The 21,310-nt window shown below is 48.7% G+C and overlaps 1 protein-coding gene across 1 annotated transcript in view; it reads right to left on the bottom strand.

Moving 5' to 3' along the window:
• BEND7 (BEN domain containing 7) overlaps positions 1–20,035 on the bottom strand; it is a 77,866-nt gene extending 57,831 nt beyond the window's left edge. The window contains exons 1-2 of the mRNA XM_022580545.3: positions 19,904–20,035; positions 17,569–17,652 (exon numbers count right to left, since the gene is read on the bottom strand). Coding sequence (XP_022436253.3) covers positions 17,569–17,652; positions 19,904–19,964 — 145 coding nt within the window. The 5' untranslated portion in view covers positions 19,965–20,035. The remainder of the gene's footprint in view (positions 1–17,568; positions 17,653–19,903) is intronic.
• Positions 20,036–21,310: the final 1,275 nt, after the last annotated feature.

Raw genomic sequence — 21,310 nt, 5'->3', positions numbered from 1 at the left:
GTACAGTGAGGTCATCCCAGTAAGGTACCAGGTTAAGGAAGAAAAATTTTGCGCTGGAGATAACTGGGTTATTGCTCTGGGTAGTTTAAAATTCATTACCTCTTTTAACATAAGGATGGTAAATAATCAGACCTTTCCTTTAGAAAAACAAATCTGGCAAAACTATGGTGAAAGTGGTGTGGGCAGGGGAAACCAGCCAGCGGGTTGTTGCTAAAGGCTATGTGAGTGACCGTGCCAGTCTGTACCAGTACTGGGGGACGGGACTGGAGAGATAAGATGGAAAGAGAGACATTTAAGAAGGTCCACCAGAGAGACTTGGTGATTCACTGGATGTGGGGATGGGGGTGGGATGTGAAGGAGAATCAATTAAAGATAACTCCAAGGTTTCTAGTTTGGGGGACTGGATGGATGCTAACACCAGTCAGAGAATTAGAAGGGTGCAGGGAAGTGGCGATACAATGAGGCTAGTTTTGACAAAGGCAACTTAGGTAATCGGCAGGCAGCTGGAAATGTACATAAAGCTGACGATGAAGCAACGCTCCTGAACTATTCCCATAGTAGCAGTAGCTACTATTACTACTAGTGGTAGCTGGCCTTCTAGACTAAGTCAGACCCTGGGGTTCACCAACAATTCAGGGGGTGGAAGGTCATTGTATTCGGAGATACCAGATTTCCTATTAATCTAACAACGCAGAGAGCTCAAAATCCTCATTTCAACATTAAAAGAGCTATCACCTCATTTGTGTCCAAGCTGGGGAAGTGAGGCCACCTATTCCTCCTGGACTCCCCGTCCCCGTGGCAGGCAGCGGTCACAGCGGTCAGAACCGCGTCATCTCCAGCTCCTCACGTGCCCTGACCCACCGTCAAGTCCATCCCCAGGGTGCCACTGGGTAACTCACCTCTACCAAAGGCCCAACAGGCACTTAAAGCACGGAGGGACAGTCACCACTGCATCCAGTATGGGTCGACTCTTACTATGGTATCATGTCCAGTTTTTGGTTTGTTTGTTGGTTGGTTGGTTTTTTGGGGCCTCGGGGCTTGTGGGATCTCAGTTCCCTGACCAGGGATTGAATCCGGGCCACGGCAGTGAAAGCCTGGAATCCTAGCCACTAGGCCACCAGGGAACTCCCATCATGTCCAGGTTTTGCGCTCTTTTAAAGAGCCTGTTGAGAAACTTGAGGAGAGCGTGCAAAAGTCAACGAAAAAGATGAAAGGAACAAGGAAAGGTTAAAGAAGTCCAGTCATTTCTCTGAGAGATAAATGGCTATTGAGTGACTTAATTATCTTCAAATACAGTACGAGTTATTACTGACATTGTTCTTTTTGTTTTTGTTTGGTTTTTTTTTTTGCGGTACACGGGCCTCTCACTGCCGTGGCCTCTCCCGCTGCGGAGCACAGGCTCCGGACGCGCAGGCTCAGCGGCCATGGCTCACGGGCCCAGCCGCTCCGCGGCATGTGGGATCCTCCCGGACCGGGGCACGAACCCGTGTCCCCTGCATCGGCAGGCGGACTCTCAACCACTGCGCCACCAGGGAAGCCCGACATCTTTCACGAGGAAAAAGTAGACTCAAATTGTAGCTTCCAGGGAGGAAGCTGGGCGACATTATGGTCTAAAGAGCTGACCCTTCCAGTTCTAGAAACAGAGGAGGGACATCTGAGAAGATGTGCAGGAGTGACAGTAAGAACTCTTTCTGTTTGGGATGTTGAAGAAGTTCTGGAAACAGTGGTGATGGCTGCGTGTCACTGTGGATATACGTTTAAAAAAAAAAAAAAAGCTTTAAAACTCCTTGCATTTTCCAGGTAATGATATGTTAAATAGAAAAAAGCTGAGTTTATCAGTGAGAAATACTAAGATGACCAGGATTTATACTGAACGCTGCAAATAACTCCTCTCAAACACGAGTAGAAGTTGGCATGGAGCCATGTTGCAGAAAAGGCTGAACTACAACCTGTCAAATGACAGCAGTGAGAGAAACAGCAGGAAAAAGGAGGCAGGGTCCATCAGGCCCAGGCCACGGCTCTCTTCACCACATGGCTTGACAGGTGAGCCAAAGAGGCAGGCATCTGGGGCACACTCTGCGCTCTGAGCAGACCTGGGGTTGGCATCCTCACTCCAAACCCGTGTTGGCTTGCAGATGCCAGCAGGGTCACAACTGGCCGTCCCCAGGGACCACAGCCATGTTTACCAGGGACACGCAAGCCTGGGGTTCTAACTCGGCAAGAACGGTCTGAGAAGCCCTACAGAACAGAGCGGTGGTCACCAAGTGAGCCCTTCCCTCCCCAGCAATCTGAAGTGGAAGCCCCCAAAATAAAGAGGAAGCGAGCTCTACTGAAGAGAACGTGCCGGAACCCACCGTCCTGAAACAGCCCTTGGAGTCCATTCAAGGACACAACGGGGTCTAAACGCCACTGAGAAAAGCTCTGAACAGGAGGCGTTAGCCCGCCTGCGTGCTGCCACGTGCTGGAGGACCCTCCCGTTCAGCTGAAGTTTTAGGTGGAAAAAAATTAAGCAGCTCAGCACGTACATGGCGTTTTCACTGAAAGGACAACGAGGTTCCTTTCAAATCTATTTAGATAATACCAGTTTCGTTCATCCATTCAATAAATATGAGATACTGTGGGAGCAGAGTAAGAAAAAGAAAAAAAAACAAGATACGGTCTCTCCCCTGCAGGAGTTTACAGCCTAGCACGGGACCCAAATGGATGCACAATGATTCTAAGGACCCAGGGCCTCTCTCCTAACACGTGGGCAGGCGCACCCAGCAAGCGCTACCCACAGCCAGGGCGGGAGGCCAGAGCTCTTTTTAATCAAGGCTGAGGAGGTGACGCCAGGACAGGTCCCAAGACAGAATGCCATGGGTCCAGGCTGGAAAACAGGCCTTCAAAGCAGAAAGGGAAAGAAGGGCTTAAGACGGGTAAGAAGGGCCAGGGGAGCAGAGAAATGCCAGGAAATGAATCAAAATGGACTGTCACACTGCTTCTCAAACGTGTCCCTCAAAGAACATCTACAGAGGAGAATAAACTTCTATGAGAAGAAGAGAGTGCTATGATACCACTACAACTACCCAACCAGTTGAGAGAGTTTATCTACTTTCCTCTCCCCCAAGTGTTCTTATAACATGGAAAACTTTGATTTTACAATAAATACAACATGGCCTCCCAATACAACGTTCCTTCATCAGACATGGACTGTAATTCCAGCCACATTAAGTGGGTAGGTCAGAAGCCACCACTTCAAGTAATGTTCAGGAATACTCAAGCCAAAGAGCTAAAATCCCAAATACACGGGAGAGGCCTTATAAGTCAATGAAGAAAAGGACACGTACTAACAATGGAAAATGGGCACAGGATGTGAACGTGCAATTCACACGAGAAATAAATAGTTCAAATCTCTTAAGGTCCCTAATTATTAATGTAATGAAAGTTAAATAATGTGAAATTCTTTATCTATTAATTTGGCAAAAACTATAGATTCATAAAGCCCATTTTGGGTGAAGGTGTAGGGTTACGGTCCCCTCTCATAGGCTGTTGTTGGGGGATCTTTTTGGAGGGAATTCGGCAATTCCATTCACAGGCATTTATCCTACAGAAATATTCAGACAAGTACCCATGACACAAGTACAAGGACATTCACAGTAGCATCATTTTACTAGGGAGACACTGGGAACCACCCAGACATCAATCAGTGAGCATTAGATAAGTGAATTATGGCATATCAGTACAATGAGATTACAGTATAACTTTACATGTCTGTAAAGAATGAAATGGACCTTTTATAGTCATTTGGAAGTAAGTGAAGGATAAACTAGAAACTCCACGACGTCTGAGACCATGATTACTTCCTCCACCACTGGATAATCAGGGCCTAACTACTTGGCTCAAATTAGACACTCAACCTGTGTGGAACAGATGGAGATTTGGTTAAGCAAAACAAAAGTTACAAAACGTTATACAGGATGATTCAATTTTCCTTTTTATAACACACACACGTGTACTTTTTACACACACATGTTGTTAACAGTGGTTATCGGGACTTCCCTGGTGCCGCAGTGGATAATACTCTGCGCTCCCAATGCAGGGTTTGATCCTTGGTCAGGGAACTAAATCCCACACGCATGCCGCAACTAAGAGTTCACATGCCACAACTAAGAAACCCGTGTGCCACAACTAAGGAGCTGGTGAGCCACAACTAAAGGAGCCCTGGAGCCACAACTAAGGAGCCTGCCTACTGCTGCAACTAAGACCTGGTGCAACCAAAAAAAAAAAACAGTGGTTATTGCTGGAGAGTGTGACTGGGACAGGATTTTTTTTTTTTTTTTTTTTTTTGCGGTACGCGGGCCTCTCACTGCTGTGGCCTCTCCCATTGCGGAGCACAGGCTCTGGACGCGCAAGCTCAGTGGCCATGGCTCACGGGCCTAGCCGCTCTGCGGCATGTGGGATCTTCCCAGACCGGGGCATGAACCCGTGTCCCCTGCATCGGCAGGCGGACTCTCAACCACTGCGCCACCAGGGAAGCCCTGGGACAGGATTTTTTACTTTATACCTTGTTTTCAACTTTATATGTTAAAACTTTCAAAGTGGTTTTGGAATGAATATGTATTACTTTTTTGTAAGAAAAAAATAATCTGGAAGAATTATGTACCATCTTCTCCCTGTGGGAATGTAAAGCTGGGGTATAAGGCAACTGGTAGAGGCAGCTTTGGACATAAAAACATCTTCTCTAAGTCACCCAGGAAAGATGAAGCTGGGCAGGAAGGGGAAGTAGGTGGCCAGAGACGGCAGCAAAAGAAGGTCAAGGAAGGAGGGGCCTGGGTGGGGCATATTTTGCAACCCCTGGGATATAGGCCTAAGATGACATTCTTTTGAAGCTCATTACAAGCCATGTATTTTTTAAAGGAATTTGGACACACTTAGGTGGAAAAGTGTTAAAGCTACCATTTATGGAGCACTTACTATGTACCAGGCCCTCTGGCGAGCACGCTGCCTACACTTAGTCCTGATCACAAAGCTAAGAGGTTCGGATGTTATGAATACATCTTACCCAGGAGAAAACAGAGACTTTGAGTTTAGAAATTAGAGACCCACCACACTCCAAGGTCCATGAGCCTCACTGCTCCATTACGACGCTCGGGAAACTAACTAGCTGGATCGCAGGAAGGGCTCCATCCACAAAACAGTCCCTCTGCGTGGCATCCAGGAAGCTGTTGTGACCTGCGCTGGGCGCTGTTTGAAGTAGTCAGCACCTTAACCCCCTACTTATCTTAATACACATACTGGAAACAATGAAACCTTTGGACCAAGCTATGTTTATGGAGTCCAACTTAGTTGTACTGTTTCAAACTAAAAGAAGAAGGCTCAGACATGTCCTATAAATTCAAAACATGGTTCATGTGAGTCCTGTTGGTTCTACAAAAGCCAAATATTTTAACTTGGAAAAAGGAGAATAAGAATTTTTTTGTGTTCATGGTTCTGTGAAACATAAAGCAAAAGTCTTCGAAGGCTGACAGTACCCACAGGAAAAATATAACAAGATTGTAGATCAAGGGCTGCTTCCATTTTCCTAGAGTAGCATAACCAAAATCTTGCCTTCATTCAATATGAGAGAAAATGTTCATAATTTACTGTCTGGAAAGAGACAATCCTTTTCAATATAATCTGAAATCTTGACCCTCTGCTCTACTGTACAGAAAACTCAAAGAGAATGCTAGTACAGAAGTACACATCCCCCCTCCTGACTGAGATGTTAATTCACATATTTACACCGTGGGTCAGTTAAGGATGAACAAGATTAAGGACTGGCGGTATTATATTTCTTCAGTCATTTAAAGTTTTAAAAATATTCCAACTTAAATACACATGCTGTCATACAGTTTCATCTTCAATGTAAATAATGTTAATGATGATGAAAACGGATCACATTCACAGCACCTTTCTCTTCCAAGAATCTCAAGAAACTCTGATGACTTTGGGCCCAAAGGCACCTGGAGGTTGGCAGTGGTCGCCTTCCCTGAGTGAGGCCAAGGGGAAATCTCCAGGGGTGAGGCAACCACAGCTTAAATCAGAGGCTTCCAAACTTTTTTGATTGTGATTCACAGCAAGAAAACCAAAGTTTCACAAATTTATCCTTCCCGCACGCAAGACACTCTGATATTTTCTATTTCTCTTCTTCTTGTTCCTGTTGGTGACAATCCGCTAAATTGACTTGACCACGCACTTACAGGTCACGGCCACTGCCTTAAATGCCGTTTCCCTGGGGCCTTTCCGCACACTTCCTGGATCCCCCAGCCTCTCTCTGGTTCCAGCGACCATCTGTCTGTGGGAGCCCCGATCCCAGTTCGGGGCTCCAGGCCACATATCCAATTGCCCACTGGACGGCTCCACTTGCACATTTCAAGAGCAACCTTAAAATCACATCCAAAAATGTATTTTATGATGACTATCCCCGAGCCTTAATAAATAGCACCAACCCGCTGTCCAAGCCAGAAACCTGGGCCTCATTTCCCATCCCTCCCCTCTCACAGCCAATTAATCACCGAGTCCTGCTTATTATAACTTCTAGATTGCTCTTCAGTCCTTCCACTCGCCTCCCATTACCACCTGATGGGGCTATGGCCAAAAGCCCTCAGCACTGCTCCCCGCCCAGACACGTCCATCCTGAAGCCAGGGTGATCTTTCAGAAATGCAAACCGCATCACGTCGCGGCCTGCCTCGGTGGGATGCCGGCCACCTGGGGATGGGGGCCCGCTGGGGGCTCGTCCAGCCTTGGCTACTGCCACGTCTCGCCTTGTTCTAGATGGCAGCTCTGGGGTCTGACACACAGTAGAATCACCTGGACGACTGTGACAAAATACCAGCGCCCAGGCCTCACTTCAGGACAATTAAATCCGAATCCCATTAGCGACTGTCCTGGATGGCCAGAGGGCTCCCTGCGTCAGCTCTAAGGAAGGTCTTCAGCTCTCGGGGCCCTGTCATTTCCTGGCTGACTCACAGCCTCGGCCCCATCCCCATACTTACTCTTCAGGTCTTTCTCTGCTTAAATGTCCTCTCCTCAAGGGTCACATCCCTTAACTCCCCAGGTGAGGTCCCCTGGTTCTGTGTTCCTGTCACACCCTAGTGGGCTGTCAAATCTCCTAGCCTGGCACCAGGGGCTGCTCAATAAAGACCTACCAATGGATACAGGAATGGGTTAATTCTAGTATCAGCTATGCTGGGACACTACTGTTGAGGAAAGCTGGGGGAAAAGAAACCCCAAAACACTACTGATGTACAAGGTGTCAACCAACATCTGTGGCATCTGTGACGGAAGTTCTCCCTGTTTCCGTGGGGCGTGGGGTTTGCAAGATGAGGCCACTTGGTGCCTAGAGTCGATGGTGTCTTTTAGGCAAAGCTCTCCCAAGGGAACGCGTCTCATCCTCAACGCCTTCCTAGTTTATCGAAGACGACAGACAGGGCACCGTTTCCCCCATTTCACAAAGGATAAGACCGAGTTACCCAAAACGACCAAAGGGAACCAGAGGAAGATGGATTAGGTCTGGGCCCCTCACGGCTGCACTGCTCTGGCTTTCAGGGCGGAGTTAAACAGCTCACAGGGCTGGCTGGAGCCCCCATTCCCGCAGCAAGCGCTGCTCCACCGTATTTCACACGATGCTTATTAAGGTGCCCATTAAAGTCTTGCTGGTAATTGAGAAAATTATATACGTGTGAGAAGGGTGAGTTAATGTTCACAGAAGAACCTTTACTTTTGCACCTCCTGACTTCTTCCTTTCAAGATGTGCCTTAGGGCTTCCCTGGTGGCGCAGTGGTTGAGAGTCCGCCTGCCGATGCTGGGGACGTGTGTTCGTGCCCCGGTCCGGGAAGATCCCGCATGCCGCAGAGCGGCTGGGCCCGTGAGCCATGGCCGCTGAGCCTGCGCATCCGGAGCCTGTGCTCCGCAACGGGAGAGGCCACAACAGTGAGAGGCCCGCGTACCGCAAAAAAAAAAAAAAAAAAATAGATGTGCCTTAACCTTGCGTTTCTGTGGGGTTCTTTATACTTTATGTGTGGGTGTCAAGTCACGTTTGAGATATAATTCCTTTAGCCATACAGGCAACTTCGTAGGCTATTATGTTGCATCAACTTTTTCTATAAAAATAGATTGTTCAGGATATTATTCCTGGAACAGAAAAAAATTCTTGGAATTACGGAGTAACTTATGTGCCATACCACGGTTCCAAGAACACATTACTTATTTTATCATGACAAAGTCAAGTTATTAATCTTCTGGCTTCCATTTCAACAATGAGAAATTCTGTGAGATGCACAGCAGACACCTGCATTACATTTCAGTTCAACTTTATATCATCCATAAACATCTCTGTTTTGGACACCCCGTCCAAACAAATGCTCACAGAATACTCTATGTAGCATTCAATTTTATGAAACTGTAAAAGTCCCTTGCTGTTAATTACAGAGACAAACGTCTCATCACACATTTGGTTACCAGATAGCATAATCATTAACCTTTCAGATATAAAATTTGATTTCCAAGTTAAAAAAAAAAAACATTGTAAAACCCTTGGAATTCAAATAACACAGTATATATTTGTACATGCTCGGAAAAAAATACAATACCAAGAAAACAATTTTATGGATTCTTATTTACAAGGATACTGATTGTCTGGAATCTCGAAAGAAAATCTGTCTAAACTTCTTAATGGTTTTAAAATATCTGATCAAATATGCCGGCAAGAAGCTGTCCTTTCTGCGGAAAGGAGGCACAGTAACCTGACCTTGAATGGAATGTGCCCTTTGATCTCTCTCTTCTCGGGATGGTGATGCAGCTGAATTGGTCCATCACAGCCTCTGTCATTTGTTATCCCCCTTCATACGGGCATCTGAGAGAGAACGGCGAGGGAAGGGCATCCAGTCTATGGCAATGCAATAGTTTTTCTCCACTCAAAGCTAAAGGACCCCACACCCCTGGCCTGCTGAGGACCACGCTCTGGCTCGCATGTGCTGGGGGCAGTCCTGATCATCACAATGACTGGGTGAGATGCTCCCGACCTGCCAACATTCAGAGGGTGAGATCTAGACCTCCTTCCACGCACAGGACAGTCCTGCCCAAGAAAACCGTCTCGGCTCAACACACTGTCCCACTCGGATCAGCTAATAACTGGCGGCAAACTACATTTTAACATGTCTTCACATGGTCCTCATTCATTTATCCAAAATTAGCGATCGAGAGTCTACTTGGTGCCAGGTATTGTGCACTGGGAACACAGGAAGCTTGAAGTCTCGCCCTGCAGGAATTCAAGCTGAGACTCAAGGGGTCAACAGAGGATCTCACGGGCAAGGCAGTTAGTAGAGGTGGTTGTAGGCAGGGAGCAGCAGGGCAGATGCCAAGCCCACGGCATTGCAATATTCCAGGGGCACCTTCACACCGTGCAGCTTAAGCCTGCGAGGCCCTGGGGGCGGGGGCTGGGATACACACAAGGGCGTCCTATTCCCAAGTTAAACTTTAAAAGGGGGGCCTGGGGACTTCCCTGGCGGTCCAGTGGTTAAGACTTCTCACTTCCACTGCAGGGGGCGCAGGTTCAATCCCTGGTCCAGGAACTAAGATCCCACAAGTCGTGTGGCTCGGCCAAAAATAAAGAAAGAAATAAAAGGGGGCCTGCTGTTAACCTAGTAAGAAAGGGGAAAAAAATGTGTAATGAAAAGTAACTGTTCCATTGTCAGTGTTGGTGTATGTTACTCCTGCCATGTGAGGTCCAGGTAGCTACTAAGGAGGATGTGTAGATTTTCACCTCGTGCAGCCACGATAGGAGCTGGGAGGTAAAAGAGGTGAATGATAAAGCTTCAAGATGGCTGATCTCGCTACTTTATTTTTAATTTGAAATCGGGCTCCTGGCACACTCGCCAAGCATCCTTGGATGTTTGTGACGTGACCAGTGTGGTGCCGGGAGATGGGGACACAGAGATGACCGCGAGGGAGTTTCCAACCCGGGGGGGCGAGACAGAAGTAAACTGGCAGTGCCTTTGCTTTGGTAGAGATGCTGTGGAAGGAGAGGGGAGGGGGAAATCAGAGAAGACTGCCTGGAGGAAGTCAACTTGGAGCCTTTAGGGATAAGACAGCCAAGCAAAGTGAAGGGAGCATGGTGCAGGTGTGGGGTTGTCAGCAGAGGAGGTGGTCCGTGCAGCCACCAAGGCGAAGAGGTAAAGAGGGGAAGTGAGGCCGCTGCAGGAATGGGAAGTGGTTTGGTGGGAAGGGCAGTGTCAGGAATAAGCTTGAGGCAGGCAGGTGGCAGCTCGTGCAGGGTCTTATCTGTCATCTGGGTCCTAATCTGAAAGCCACAGACAACCGGAGGTTCAGGCAAGGGGGCGACTCTCCATGGGCCCTCCGTGCGCCCCCTGCCTCAGTCACCATAGGTCCTGGCGTGCATCCTGCTACTGCACTAACATTCCTTCCCAGGTAGTGTTCTCTCCAATAATCTGTTACTTTCAAGAATAACAGACTTGTTGCATAAACGTCCTAGATCTATTTTCAACTTTGAGATGCAAAACACACTGTTCCCGGAGTCTTTCTTTCACCTTATGGATGGCCGGGCTCTTTCCCTCCAAAAGGAAACATCCATATTCCCATGGGAACCAGGGAAGCTAAATTGTTAAGACATCTTCTTAGATTCTGTCCCTCATGAAGATTTCTTTGTTTCAGCGATGCGGTCATGATCGTTACTGGAAAAGCCAACTCTCACAACCCATCACACGTTTCACTTATACGGCGGTTGCTGACCCACACCGAGCTCTTATGAGAAACAGAAAGACAGGTGCGTGCAGTTGTGCGATGGGGTTGGGGCAGGGTTCCCAAACGGGCCATTCACCAAGGTCTGCTGTTACTTAATGCATGGATTTTCTTAAATCCAGGTAGGAAAACTTACTGCAGGTGGAGAACCAGACAATCAGTTCTAAACATGGGCTTACAAACAGGACAGGACAGTCTTCAGCCCCTTTATAAAGGTGTGCCAAAATCACAGCGGAGTACGGAGCCAGCAGAACATATGTTATTTTTCAGTTTGGGTTTGCAACATGCCACTGCTTTCATATGCGAGCTCCTCTCCTTTTTGGTCTTTTCTAGATTTGAAAAAAATATTATATTTCGAGTTGTCTCTCACCCATCAACAACAGAAATTCCCAATTTCTATGCTAGCTTAGTACATGACCAAAGCTTCTTCAGTTAAATGAGGCATATCTTTGGTTCGCTAACTGTCTCTAAAATCTCAAGACGGTAGTATATTTTATTTATTTATTTATTTATTTTTGGCTGAGTTGGGTCTTTGTTGCTGTGCGCGGGCTTTCTCTAGTTGCGTCGAGCGAGGGCTACTCTTTGCTGTGGTGCACGGGCTTCTCATTGCAGTGGCTTCTCTTGTTGCGGAGCACCGGCTCTAGGCGTGCGGGCTTCAGTAGTTGAGGCACGGGGGCTCAGTAGTTGTGGCTCGCAGGCTCTAGAGCGCAGGCTCAGTAGTTGTGGCACACGGGCTTAGTTGCTCCGCGTCATGTGGGATCTTCCCGGACCAGGGATTGAACCCCTGTCCCCTGCATTGGCAGGCGGATTCTTAACCACTGCGCCACCAAGGAAGCCCACGGTAGAATATTTTAAAGCAAATCTTCAGAGTCCTATGCAACCGTATCCAGTATACTCACGCAATGAGATAACGCAGATTTGAGTACCGATAATTTGGGTACCTACTGTGATCAAACAAAATGCTGTGCTAAGTGGTCTAAAGGATTCAAGACAGAACCCAGGTCCCACTTGCTCTGTGATCCTCCAACGTACATGAGGAGAGATGGGGCAAAAACGACCACAATTCAACGTGGGAAGTGTTTGGGGTGACCTGGAGCACAGCAAAGGCACGTACAAAAATGAGGAACTACTAGGCAGTCCATGGTAAGTGCCATAGGAGAGTGGTGTTCCTATTTAGTGCTGAGGTGTCCAAGAAGAAAGCATAACCTCTAAGTCAGAAGAGAAGGGAGAAGGGGATAAAAATAAGAATACAGCATTTTCTAGTTTGAAAGAGTGTTTCACCGTATAGGACGTCCTGCATGCTGTCAGGGCATCTGATGAGGGGCTCAGGACCACCATCAGTATTGCATTATGGAAGATAAAGGAAACCCCCCAGAGTCTTGTCCGAGGTGTGCCGAACTGTTAACCTGAGATTCAAGCTGGGGTTTTCCGACCTTGGTGGATGTTAAACAAACCTTAGTTCCTTTCTTCCTAAATGGGTCCCAGGCTTCCCCGCGCCCAAGCCTCTGGCCGCCCCCTTTCCTTCTACCTGTGGTGGGGCCCCCTTTCTCACCTGGAAGTCCTACTTTGCTGGGGGGGGGGGCAATTGGGTTCCAGGGAGGTAAGTTATATCAAAGTCGAAGATGGTGATGCAGATTAAGGGCAGACTGTGGATACTCAAGACTCAGTTAAGGGATTTCACCTTGACCCTAGAATCCATGAGAAGGCACTTAAGTCTCTGAGCAGGGGAGAGAATAATGAATTACATAGTAAGATCAGCTCATGTGGGCAGAAGGGGACGGGGAGGACAGGCCGCTCTGGCTTAAGGAAAAGAGGACAGAACTAGATGTCAAAGCACCCGATTTAAAGCGGGGCCAGCTACTAATTCCTGTGGGACCTCAGGCAGGTCACTGTCATCTCTGAGCTCAGCTTCCCATTTGTCTAAGGGACATAACACCTACCTCATGGTGTGGTTATGATATTAACTCAGTGATTAATGGAAGTATGAGACAGGCCTAGCAGCAAAAGCTCCAGAACTTCAGGCAATAAAGTGCGTGCTCTCCAAGGACAACTAAGTCTGCACCCACAGCTACAGAAGCACATGTACTTATGTGCACTTACATTGAAAGAAGCCATCAGTGTTTAGGTCTCCTCAAGAGGCTCTCAAATCGGACTTTGCTTGCTCTTGTTTTTGAAGCCATTTTTGGACCCACGGTAGAACCAGGTATACTTTCAGTGCCGCAGGAATTCTCGGAAACCATCTGGACAAGAGGCTTTTACACAGGGATGAGGGCACCCTGACAGTTCTGCAGAGGCTAGCAGAGGAGGGTAGGACATGGGACAAGGTGCTCTGGGCTTCTTCCGCATGCTCCTGGCTGCCCCACTCCCCTTCCACTTCTGTACATATTGGGGTCCCAGCCAGGAGTTCATTTGAACGAGCCTTTCCCGTGGTTAAGGGCATGGTTTTGGAGACAGACAGACCCTGGTTTGTATCCTGGTTCTGTCACTGAGTTGCTTTGTGAAATCCTCAAATTCCTCGTCTGTGAAGTGGAAATAATAATATCTTTTATGGGACAAATAATGGGGTAACAAAGTTCTTAGCATGGGGACTCCCGGGGAGGTCCAGTAGTTAGGACTCGGTGCTTTCACTGCCGCCGTGGCCCCAGGTTCAATCCCTGACCAGGGAACTAAGATCCCGCAAGCCGTGCAGTGTGGCCAAAAAAACCAAAAAAACAAAGTTCTTAGCATGGTACCTGACACACAGCAAACTCGATGAATGACACCTACTCTTGTTGGCTGCTTTTCCAACCCAAAGAGAATTTCGAGACTCTGGGGACCCTGGTAGAGGCCGCTGTCATCAAGAAAGCCATTGAAAAGAGATTCAAAATATCAGAGACCTACACCCTGCTCCCTTGGCTTGGCGGCTGCAGCCTGAGCTTCATCTTCTGAAAGTTGTGTCACAGACTTTTTATTAAAAAGAACAACTAGCTAGACCAGGGCCCGACACATAATTGGAGTGCAGTAAATATCTGAATGAATAAATGGACCAGACACCTGAAAAACAGACATGTTTCATATTTATCTACTACAATAGTAAATCTAGAACAAAATCCAAATATAAAAGATTTTATGAAATGTTTGTATTATAGTTATGAATAGTAAGTTCACTGTCTCATTAAAATACTTCCTAAAAGTGCCTTGCTGCTGGCTGAGGCCTCTCCGATGATCCTTGGGATTTGCCTGGCTCAACCAGGCGGAGGCAAAAGATCTTTGGATAGGAGACCTGGGTTTACTCCAGGTTCTGCTACTTATGAGCAAGTCACTTGAGCTTCAGTTTCTTCCTCTGGGGAATGGGAACAACAACACCGCCCAGGCTACCGCACGGGTCCACCGTAAAGTCATGGGACGACAGGTGCGCCAGCGCTGTCCAAACTACAAAGTGCACCTGGCACTTAAAGTCCGACGACAGCGATGCTCAGCCCTCTGCCGAGACTCACATCACCCCTCCCACCTGGAATCTTCTCCAACTCCCCTCTGCCTACCCAAATCCTCCCCTAGTTCGAGATCTCCCCCTTCCAGAGCTTTCCACCCGACCCTGAATGTGATCCTTCCCTCCCAGCTCTGCTTTTGCTCATTGCCCTGAAGGTTCACATTTGTGATTTATCATGCACACACGCTGTGCATGCTATGGGGTGTTTCCAGCTCAGGTGGACCTGCGTGGGGTCCCGGCTATGGCGCTTGTCCCTTGGGAGACCTGTGGCAGCCCACCTGACACCTCTCAGTCTCATCTACAAAACAGGGATGGTGATAACTCTCATAGATTTGCTCTGAGGAGTAAATGAAATCCTTCACGTCAAGTACTGGACTCAATGCTGGGCACAGAGCAAGCACTCAGACAACCGCAGCTGTTACGGGTGACTGAATTTCGCTCCTTCACTGTGTCCTGAATTTGTGCTATCACCCCAACTGGATTTTAATCCTTGAGAGCAGGGTCCCTGTCCTATCCACTTCTCTGGTTTCCCCTGACCCCACTGCCACTCTAGAAAAGTGCTGAGTTCGTCATATATTCTCAAAAAAACACCTGTTGAATTGATCAAAACGAATTAAGTTGTTTTTCTCCAAAATAGTGACCCAATCTTTATAGTGGCCCATCACGGCCAACCTGACAAAGCCAATGTCCACAGGGTAAAGTAACCTCTTCTGATCCTGTTATCAAGTGTGAGGAATGCCCAAAGCGCTCAGCCAAGCCATTCACACCATTGAGCCATCCTACCTCGCTGGATGTGCTGCATGCATGAATCAACAGCCTGAAAATATTCTGAGGAAACTGATTTGAGGTGGGAACCTCTGCCAGATTCTGGAGCGTTCTCTTCCCCTGAGACATGAACTGTAATCTTATAGGCACAGATAGTATCAAAGATGACACATATGTACGTTTGAACACAGAAAATCCCATACAGCATCCCGAGGGCCATGTGTGAGGAATGCGTTATAGGTGAAACAGTTCTGCTATTTTGCTAACAAACTCCCTTGGATGTCACAGACCTCACGCAGAATTCTACGCCATAATGAGTTATATTATGGGTAGACTCAAGCCATTTACGAAACAAACATGATTTACATTTGTGAATAAGAACTATTAGCTAAATAAAAGTCTACTTTATTACACTGTCAACAACAGAATTCTGATTCTCATATGCTATCAGTAACTATTCTCAATTACTCTAGAAATCAGGTTTGTGTCGTTTGCTCTTCCACTTTTTTTCTTTTCCAAACTGACATGAAGATCACAAAAGAGAAATGTTCTTTGGGAACCATATCACACTTTTCCCAGAATGAGCAGAAGACTGAGAATAACCCAGGCATTTTTATGCTGGTCCATCTTTTGTCTCTTGATGTCAAAGGCCTCCCTGACCAACAACTGAGAAACTTATCCCAAGCCTGGCCTTTCACTGATGTTCTCTTATCTTCCTGGACTCGAGCTAGGAAAAACGAAGCCAGCCCTGCCCCGTGGAGAGTTTACCTTTTACCGAATTCCGAGCGCTAGCATCTTCCTGCTCTGCGTCTTTCACTCTCTCGTACCCAGAATCCACCTACTGTATAGCGCCCTCACCATTTTCCAAGTAGGGAGTAGAAAGGGGGGAAAAGCCTGCTTTGTTGGAGATGAACGAAACCAAGGATATGATGTTCTTTTTTATGATAAATGTACATTTTTCTACTAATAGGCAAGTTCTTCATTTCAAATGGTTAGATTGGGTGGTGCTTTGATATATAGAATTTCCAACCGATCGAGTTTAGGGAACTGAAAATACAGGATTCTGAGTAAGCTGAAGGAACTGAAGAGAGTACAATCCAGGAATATCCTCCTGCTGGGTCTTAGCGTTTCGCTTGACTGTGAACGTTTTGGGTTCTAGACCTCTGAAGAGTAAACAGGTGCTAAGAACAGTGCTGGCCTCAGTCATGCTCTCTGCCTGGATGGAAAGATTCGCGTGACTCTGGTGCTCACTTGTGGAAGAAATGCCATTATTTCCCTCCTCTTTTACCTCTACTCATTATCTGTTTGACTTCTTGGTCCTTTGCAACCCACCCTTTCTCTTCCTCAAAGCAAAAGAGTGAGAACGCCCCACTGCCTGGCTTCCTCGTTGTTTTAATTGGCAGTACATTGGGTCTGAGCACACATCCTGCTTCCTTAAGACCTATCAACTCTCCCCAGAGATACGGCCATTCTGGCCCTTGCTTTCAATGGCTCTTGCCAGGACCGTCTCCCGTGTTGTTTCCTCGTGTGCGGCACCCGGCTCTCACCCTGCCCCTGGGGCTCGAGGAGGTATTGGGGATGGGCAAGGTGAAGGCCAAGCACCATGATGTACCCTCCACTCCAACCTCACGGGTAGTTCATTCTTCGTGGCAAAATCCTAAATCGTTTAATTTTGGGCTCATGGTCTGCAAATAACAAACTGCACAGGCAAGGCCCCATCAGGTACAGTATGTGCACCAAAAACCACACTTGGAGAGAGGGGCATCATCTTGGGGGACCTACTTATCCATCATGCAGCTACTCTTGTCAGATGGCCTCCAAGATGCTGCTTGGCTCTGCTTGGCCCTGGGGTAAGCTGGGAAGGAGGGTGGGGAGAGCAAAGTGTGGCTCTTCTCTCTGACCACCGATGCTGGTGTGAAATGAAAACAAAGCCAGACAGATGAGAAGTGGCTCCGTGATCGCTAGTCCTATCAAGAGGTGGTTCGGCGGACAATCACACTTTTCTCTTCCTTCCGCTTTTTGGCTGGAGAGTTAATTTAATTTTGTCGTGGCAGGATTAGCAACCAGGCCACAGAGGTGAAGGGACATTATCGTCAGACAGCGTATTAATCCTCTATCCCACCCAAGGCAGAGGCAGAACCAAACAAATAGCAGCTTCTTGGAAATTGAATTTCTGTTACCCAGATGTCAAAGATGTAATACCCCAATTACACGAACTACAGCCGGTGAAGCATGCCAGTGAATATGCAATGTAAATGGGGCGAACGCAGAGCCACAGAACTGCACGGTCAGCATCTGGCTCTGGGTGTGAGTGATAATTAGCACTGTGTGTAGACACTAATAAACATTTATGTCTGAAATTACAACTTTTAGCAATGTTAATAAGGGATATATTGGCAATCCGTAAAATAAAGGGTCTCGAAAAGAATGTCAGACATTAAGCAATGGCAGACATTTCCCATTCTGGCACAATCTTTTTTTTTTTTTTTTTTCCCTTCTCCCTAATTGCAAATGGCCATGCTGTCTTGCTGAGAAATTCATTGACATGAGAACCTACCTAAAAAAATGGGTTGTGTCTCTTTGGCCTTCCCATTAACATCGGTGCTGAATTCTGAGATCTTACAGACCTCATGGTGATAATCTGGGGTGAGAAGACAACGAAAAATTAGAATTCTAATGACCTACAAGATGTGAATCAGCAAGAAAGGCTAGCATCTCACTATATATAGTAGGTATAAGCTATACTTTAATTTATAAATATAATTTTCGAGAACTCAGTTAATCACAGAATTTGTAGTCACTGGTCATCCCTACAGCTTTGCTTACTCTGGAGAAGTACACAGACTTGACATTATTACTTTGACTTTAGAAAACGGCTCTGCTTGATCACACAGTTTTCTCAGGAAATTTGGCCCACAGATGCCAGTTACATACGAGGCTTCTTTTCTTCCAAATGACAAGTATGTTTACAAGGAACAGAAAGAAGCTTGCCCAATCAGAGGCCAGGGGAAGATGCCAAATTTACCTCTACAACCCATTTTCATGAGTAGATGAATAGTATGCTTTAGAGTTACCTGGTACTCTCAGTTTACCCAGAAAAACCCCAGGCTTTGAGCAGCTTACAGGCAAGCACACGTGAAAAATACTGAGTTGTTATTTCAAGTATAGTATAATTTGGATAAGAAAGCTGAGTCTTGCATTCAGCTATTGCACTTTAATATGCAACCGTTTACGTTCTAAAAATGCACCTGCAGAGCAGAGAGAAACATCAGACCCATAATTTTTTTTTAAAAAAAGGAAAAAAACAAACTTGCTATGTCAGTCAAACTTTAAGACACAGTATTTTACAAGCTTCTCTATAGAGGCTACTGTGCTTTGGCAGTTGTCTGTTTCTAAAACGTAGGATCGCTTAGGTAAGAAACTAGACTAGGTCCCTTGTTAACAGCGATTCCCTTTTTGGGGCCTTAGACCTCCCAGGACAAGGTCTACAAAACTCCTCTCACTTTTAAGGTAAAGTAGTAGGTTTCCTGAGGTCATAAATAAGAAAGCAGCCTACATTCCAGAATGAATCAGATAGACCAACAGGCCAGTCAAATATGGAGGGACTTTTAAAGTACAAATGACTGAGCAATCAACACTGCTGGGGGAACAAAATGTACATAGAGACAAGGAAAAGCCAAATATTTTGACTACGTAAAACTACTTCAGGCTTTTTTCATTAAACAGTATCCGAACTCAACAGGAGGAAACAGGAGTAGATCTCCAAAATGTCTATAATCAAACCATTTTCAGAGTAACCCAAAGCAGGCTTTACTGAATCTGCATCATAGTTAGCTCAGCTTAGCTGGAAATTGCAATCGCCCTCTAATTTTCATCAGCTTACATGGGACTTCTCCAGGTTGGTAACACAATCGCCTTGCTCTCTGCTCTGATGCCCATGCTAGATAAAACAACAGAGGACCAAAGTGGACAGGTTCTCTGGTTTGGTTCTGACTTCAAGCTGATTCAAAGGCGATACTTAAACAGGAGCATTCTAAACTCAATATTGGGACTTGTGACATGATGGGGAGAAAAAAGTCACCTGCCTCTAAGGTAACACAATGCATTTTGATTTTTTTTTTACATCTGCCCTTAAGTTCTCATCGTTTTTCGAAGTCACATCAGGAAAAACAGAGACTCTTAACAAGTCACTGACCACAGGCAGGACTATTCAACTTTCCCCTCGCCTGATGAAATAAACCCAAGCCCAGAGACTGCGGTGTACACCTGTTAAATCGTCAGGGGTCGGCTGGATTATTTTTTTTTTTTAATAATACTTACCTGACGGATAAGTGATCTATTCCAAAACACCTTTCCAGGCCAAATAACGTACCCAGAAAAGATGCTGAATGTCAACAATTCTTATTTGGGCTTGGACACCTAATGAGCGTCTTTCTCCATCTTCCAAACGCCACCAGCACCTTTCTTCCTCCTCTTTGGGGGTTGGAAAACACACCGACCCCCAACCCACCACAAGCACTGGTCCGGGTTGGTGTTCGCACCGCCTGATGGAGAGGTGTCCTCCCCCACCCCGCCGCCGAGCCACAGGAGTGGAATACCAAAGAAGGCTCTCTGCGCCCCAAGTGTCATTGTTTGCTAATTTCCTGATGTGCCCTCCGACTTGTTTACGCGGAATCACATCCTGCCTCCCCCCGGCACAACTTTCCTCGCCGCCCTGCGGCCGCAGCCCCCCCTCGGGAGGGGACCGGGGGGTCCCGGGAGCCCCGGCCCCGCGGGAGTTGGCTGCGCGGCCCGGGCGACGGGCAAGGGGCCGGGGGCTGTTTACGCGGCGCCAAGTCCTCGCTCCGCCGCCCGCACGCCCCCCGCCCGGCCCGGCCCGGCCAGCCGCTTACCTCGGCTCACCAGTTTGAAGCTCTGGGATTTCCTGCTCCGCTTCCTCTCCGAGAACTCCATGGTGCGGCGGGCAGGCGGGCGGGCAGGGCAGGGGCTGCGGCCGGGAGCGGCCAGCCGGCCGGGCGGAGGGACGGAGGGAGCGGCGGCCGAGGCGGCGGCGGCGGCGCTGGCTCTTGTCACCCGGCAGCGGGAGCGCGGGGACCTAGGTCCGTCTCTTGGATCCGCAGGGGGGAGGCACAGGCAAGGGAAAAACCACTCGAGCCCGCCGGGGGCTGCGGGCGGCGGGGCCCGGCGGGAGGCGCTCTCCCGGGAGAAGTTGCCCCCTCCTGGCCGCCGCTCAGCGCGCCCCCCGACCCCGGCTCATCCCCGCTGCCGGGCGAGAAGCCGCCGGAGCCGAACTTTCCGTTGGGGAGCGAGTAGTTGGGGGCGGGGAGGGCGGGCCGGGGCTGCCGGCGCCCTGGGCGCTCGCCGCGGGTCGGCCTGGGCGCAGCTCCGGACGCGGCGGCGGCGGCGGCGGCGGCGGCAGCGGCGAGCGCGGCCCCGGGGGCGCGGCGGGCGGGCTGAGGGCGGCGGCGGCGGCGGGGTGCCAGCCGGGTCGGGGCGCTGACCGCCCCCGCGGGAGGAGGGGCGCCGGGAGGAGGCGGCGCCGCCGGGACCCCGGGGCCACCTGCTGGCGGAGCGCGGCTGCCGCCATCCCCGGGGACCCGGGCCGCCGCCACCCACCGGCCTGGCCTCGAGGAGGAGCCGGAGGCCGCGGCGCGGCGCTTTCGGCCCGGCCGGCCGGCCGGCCCTCAGGTCCCCCCAGGACCGAGGGCCCTGCCCAGCGCGGGGGTCCGGACGCCGGCGCCGCGGGGGTCGGCGAGTCGGGGCGCGGCTGCCCGGGGGGCCCGGCTCCGGGCCCCGAGCTCGCCTGCGTCTCCTCGCCGCTCCCCGGGGCCGATCTCGTTCTCAACAGCCCTGGGTGTCGGGGATCCTCCTGGCCAGCCCACTCCTCGCCTTGGGATTCCGGGTGTGCGAGGGCCAGACTCACTGGTTTCAGGCAAGTTTTAGGGGGAAAAAAAAAAATCAACCGAAACCCAAAAACTTACCCATCTGCGCTCTGCAAGGAAAAGAGATTTTAGAATTGACTGATGAGCCGGGTATGGAAAAGAGTGAGCTTCAGTTCTTTACCCCAATACGAGGAGGGTTGTAGGAAGATCGGGAGTTACGTTCAAGGAGAGAACTTGAAATGGGGGCTTTGGGGAGGGTGGAAGGGGTGAGCGGTGCGACGTCAGGGGGTGCCCGAGCGCTCTGCTGACTCTTAGGGAAGAAATGGCCAAGGCAGGTGCAGAGAGCTCTGCCTTCTGGTGTGACAATGCCAGAATAATTGGAGGAAACCGAAAGCTTGTATTAGTTTTATACAATAT

The sequence above is a fragment of the Delphinapterus leucas genome, chromosome 2, assembly GCF_059928025.1.
Source record: "Delphinapterus leucas isolate spDelLeu-1000000601 "Yukka" chromosome 2, BTC_Dleu_Yukka2, whole genome shotgun sequence".
NCBI classification, from domain to species: domain Eukaryota; kingdom Metazoa; phylum Chordata; class Mammalia; order Artiodactyla; family Monodontidae; genus Delphinapterus; species Delphinapterus leucas.
The sequence above is the reverse complement of the archived record's forward strand: the minus strand, read 5'-3'. Positions and strand labels throughout refer to the sequence as shown.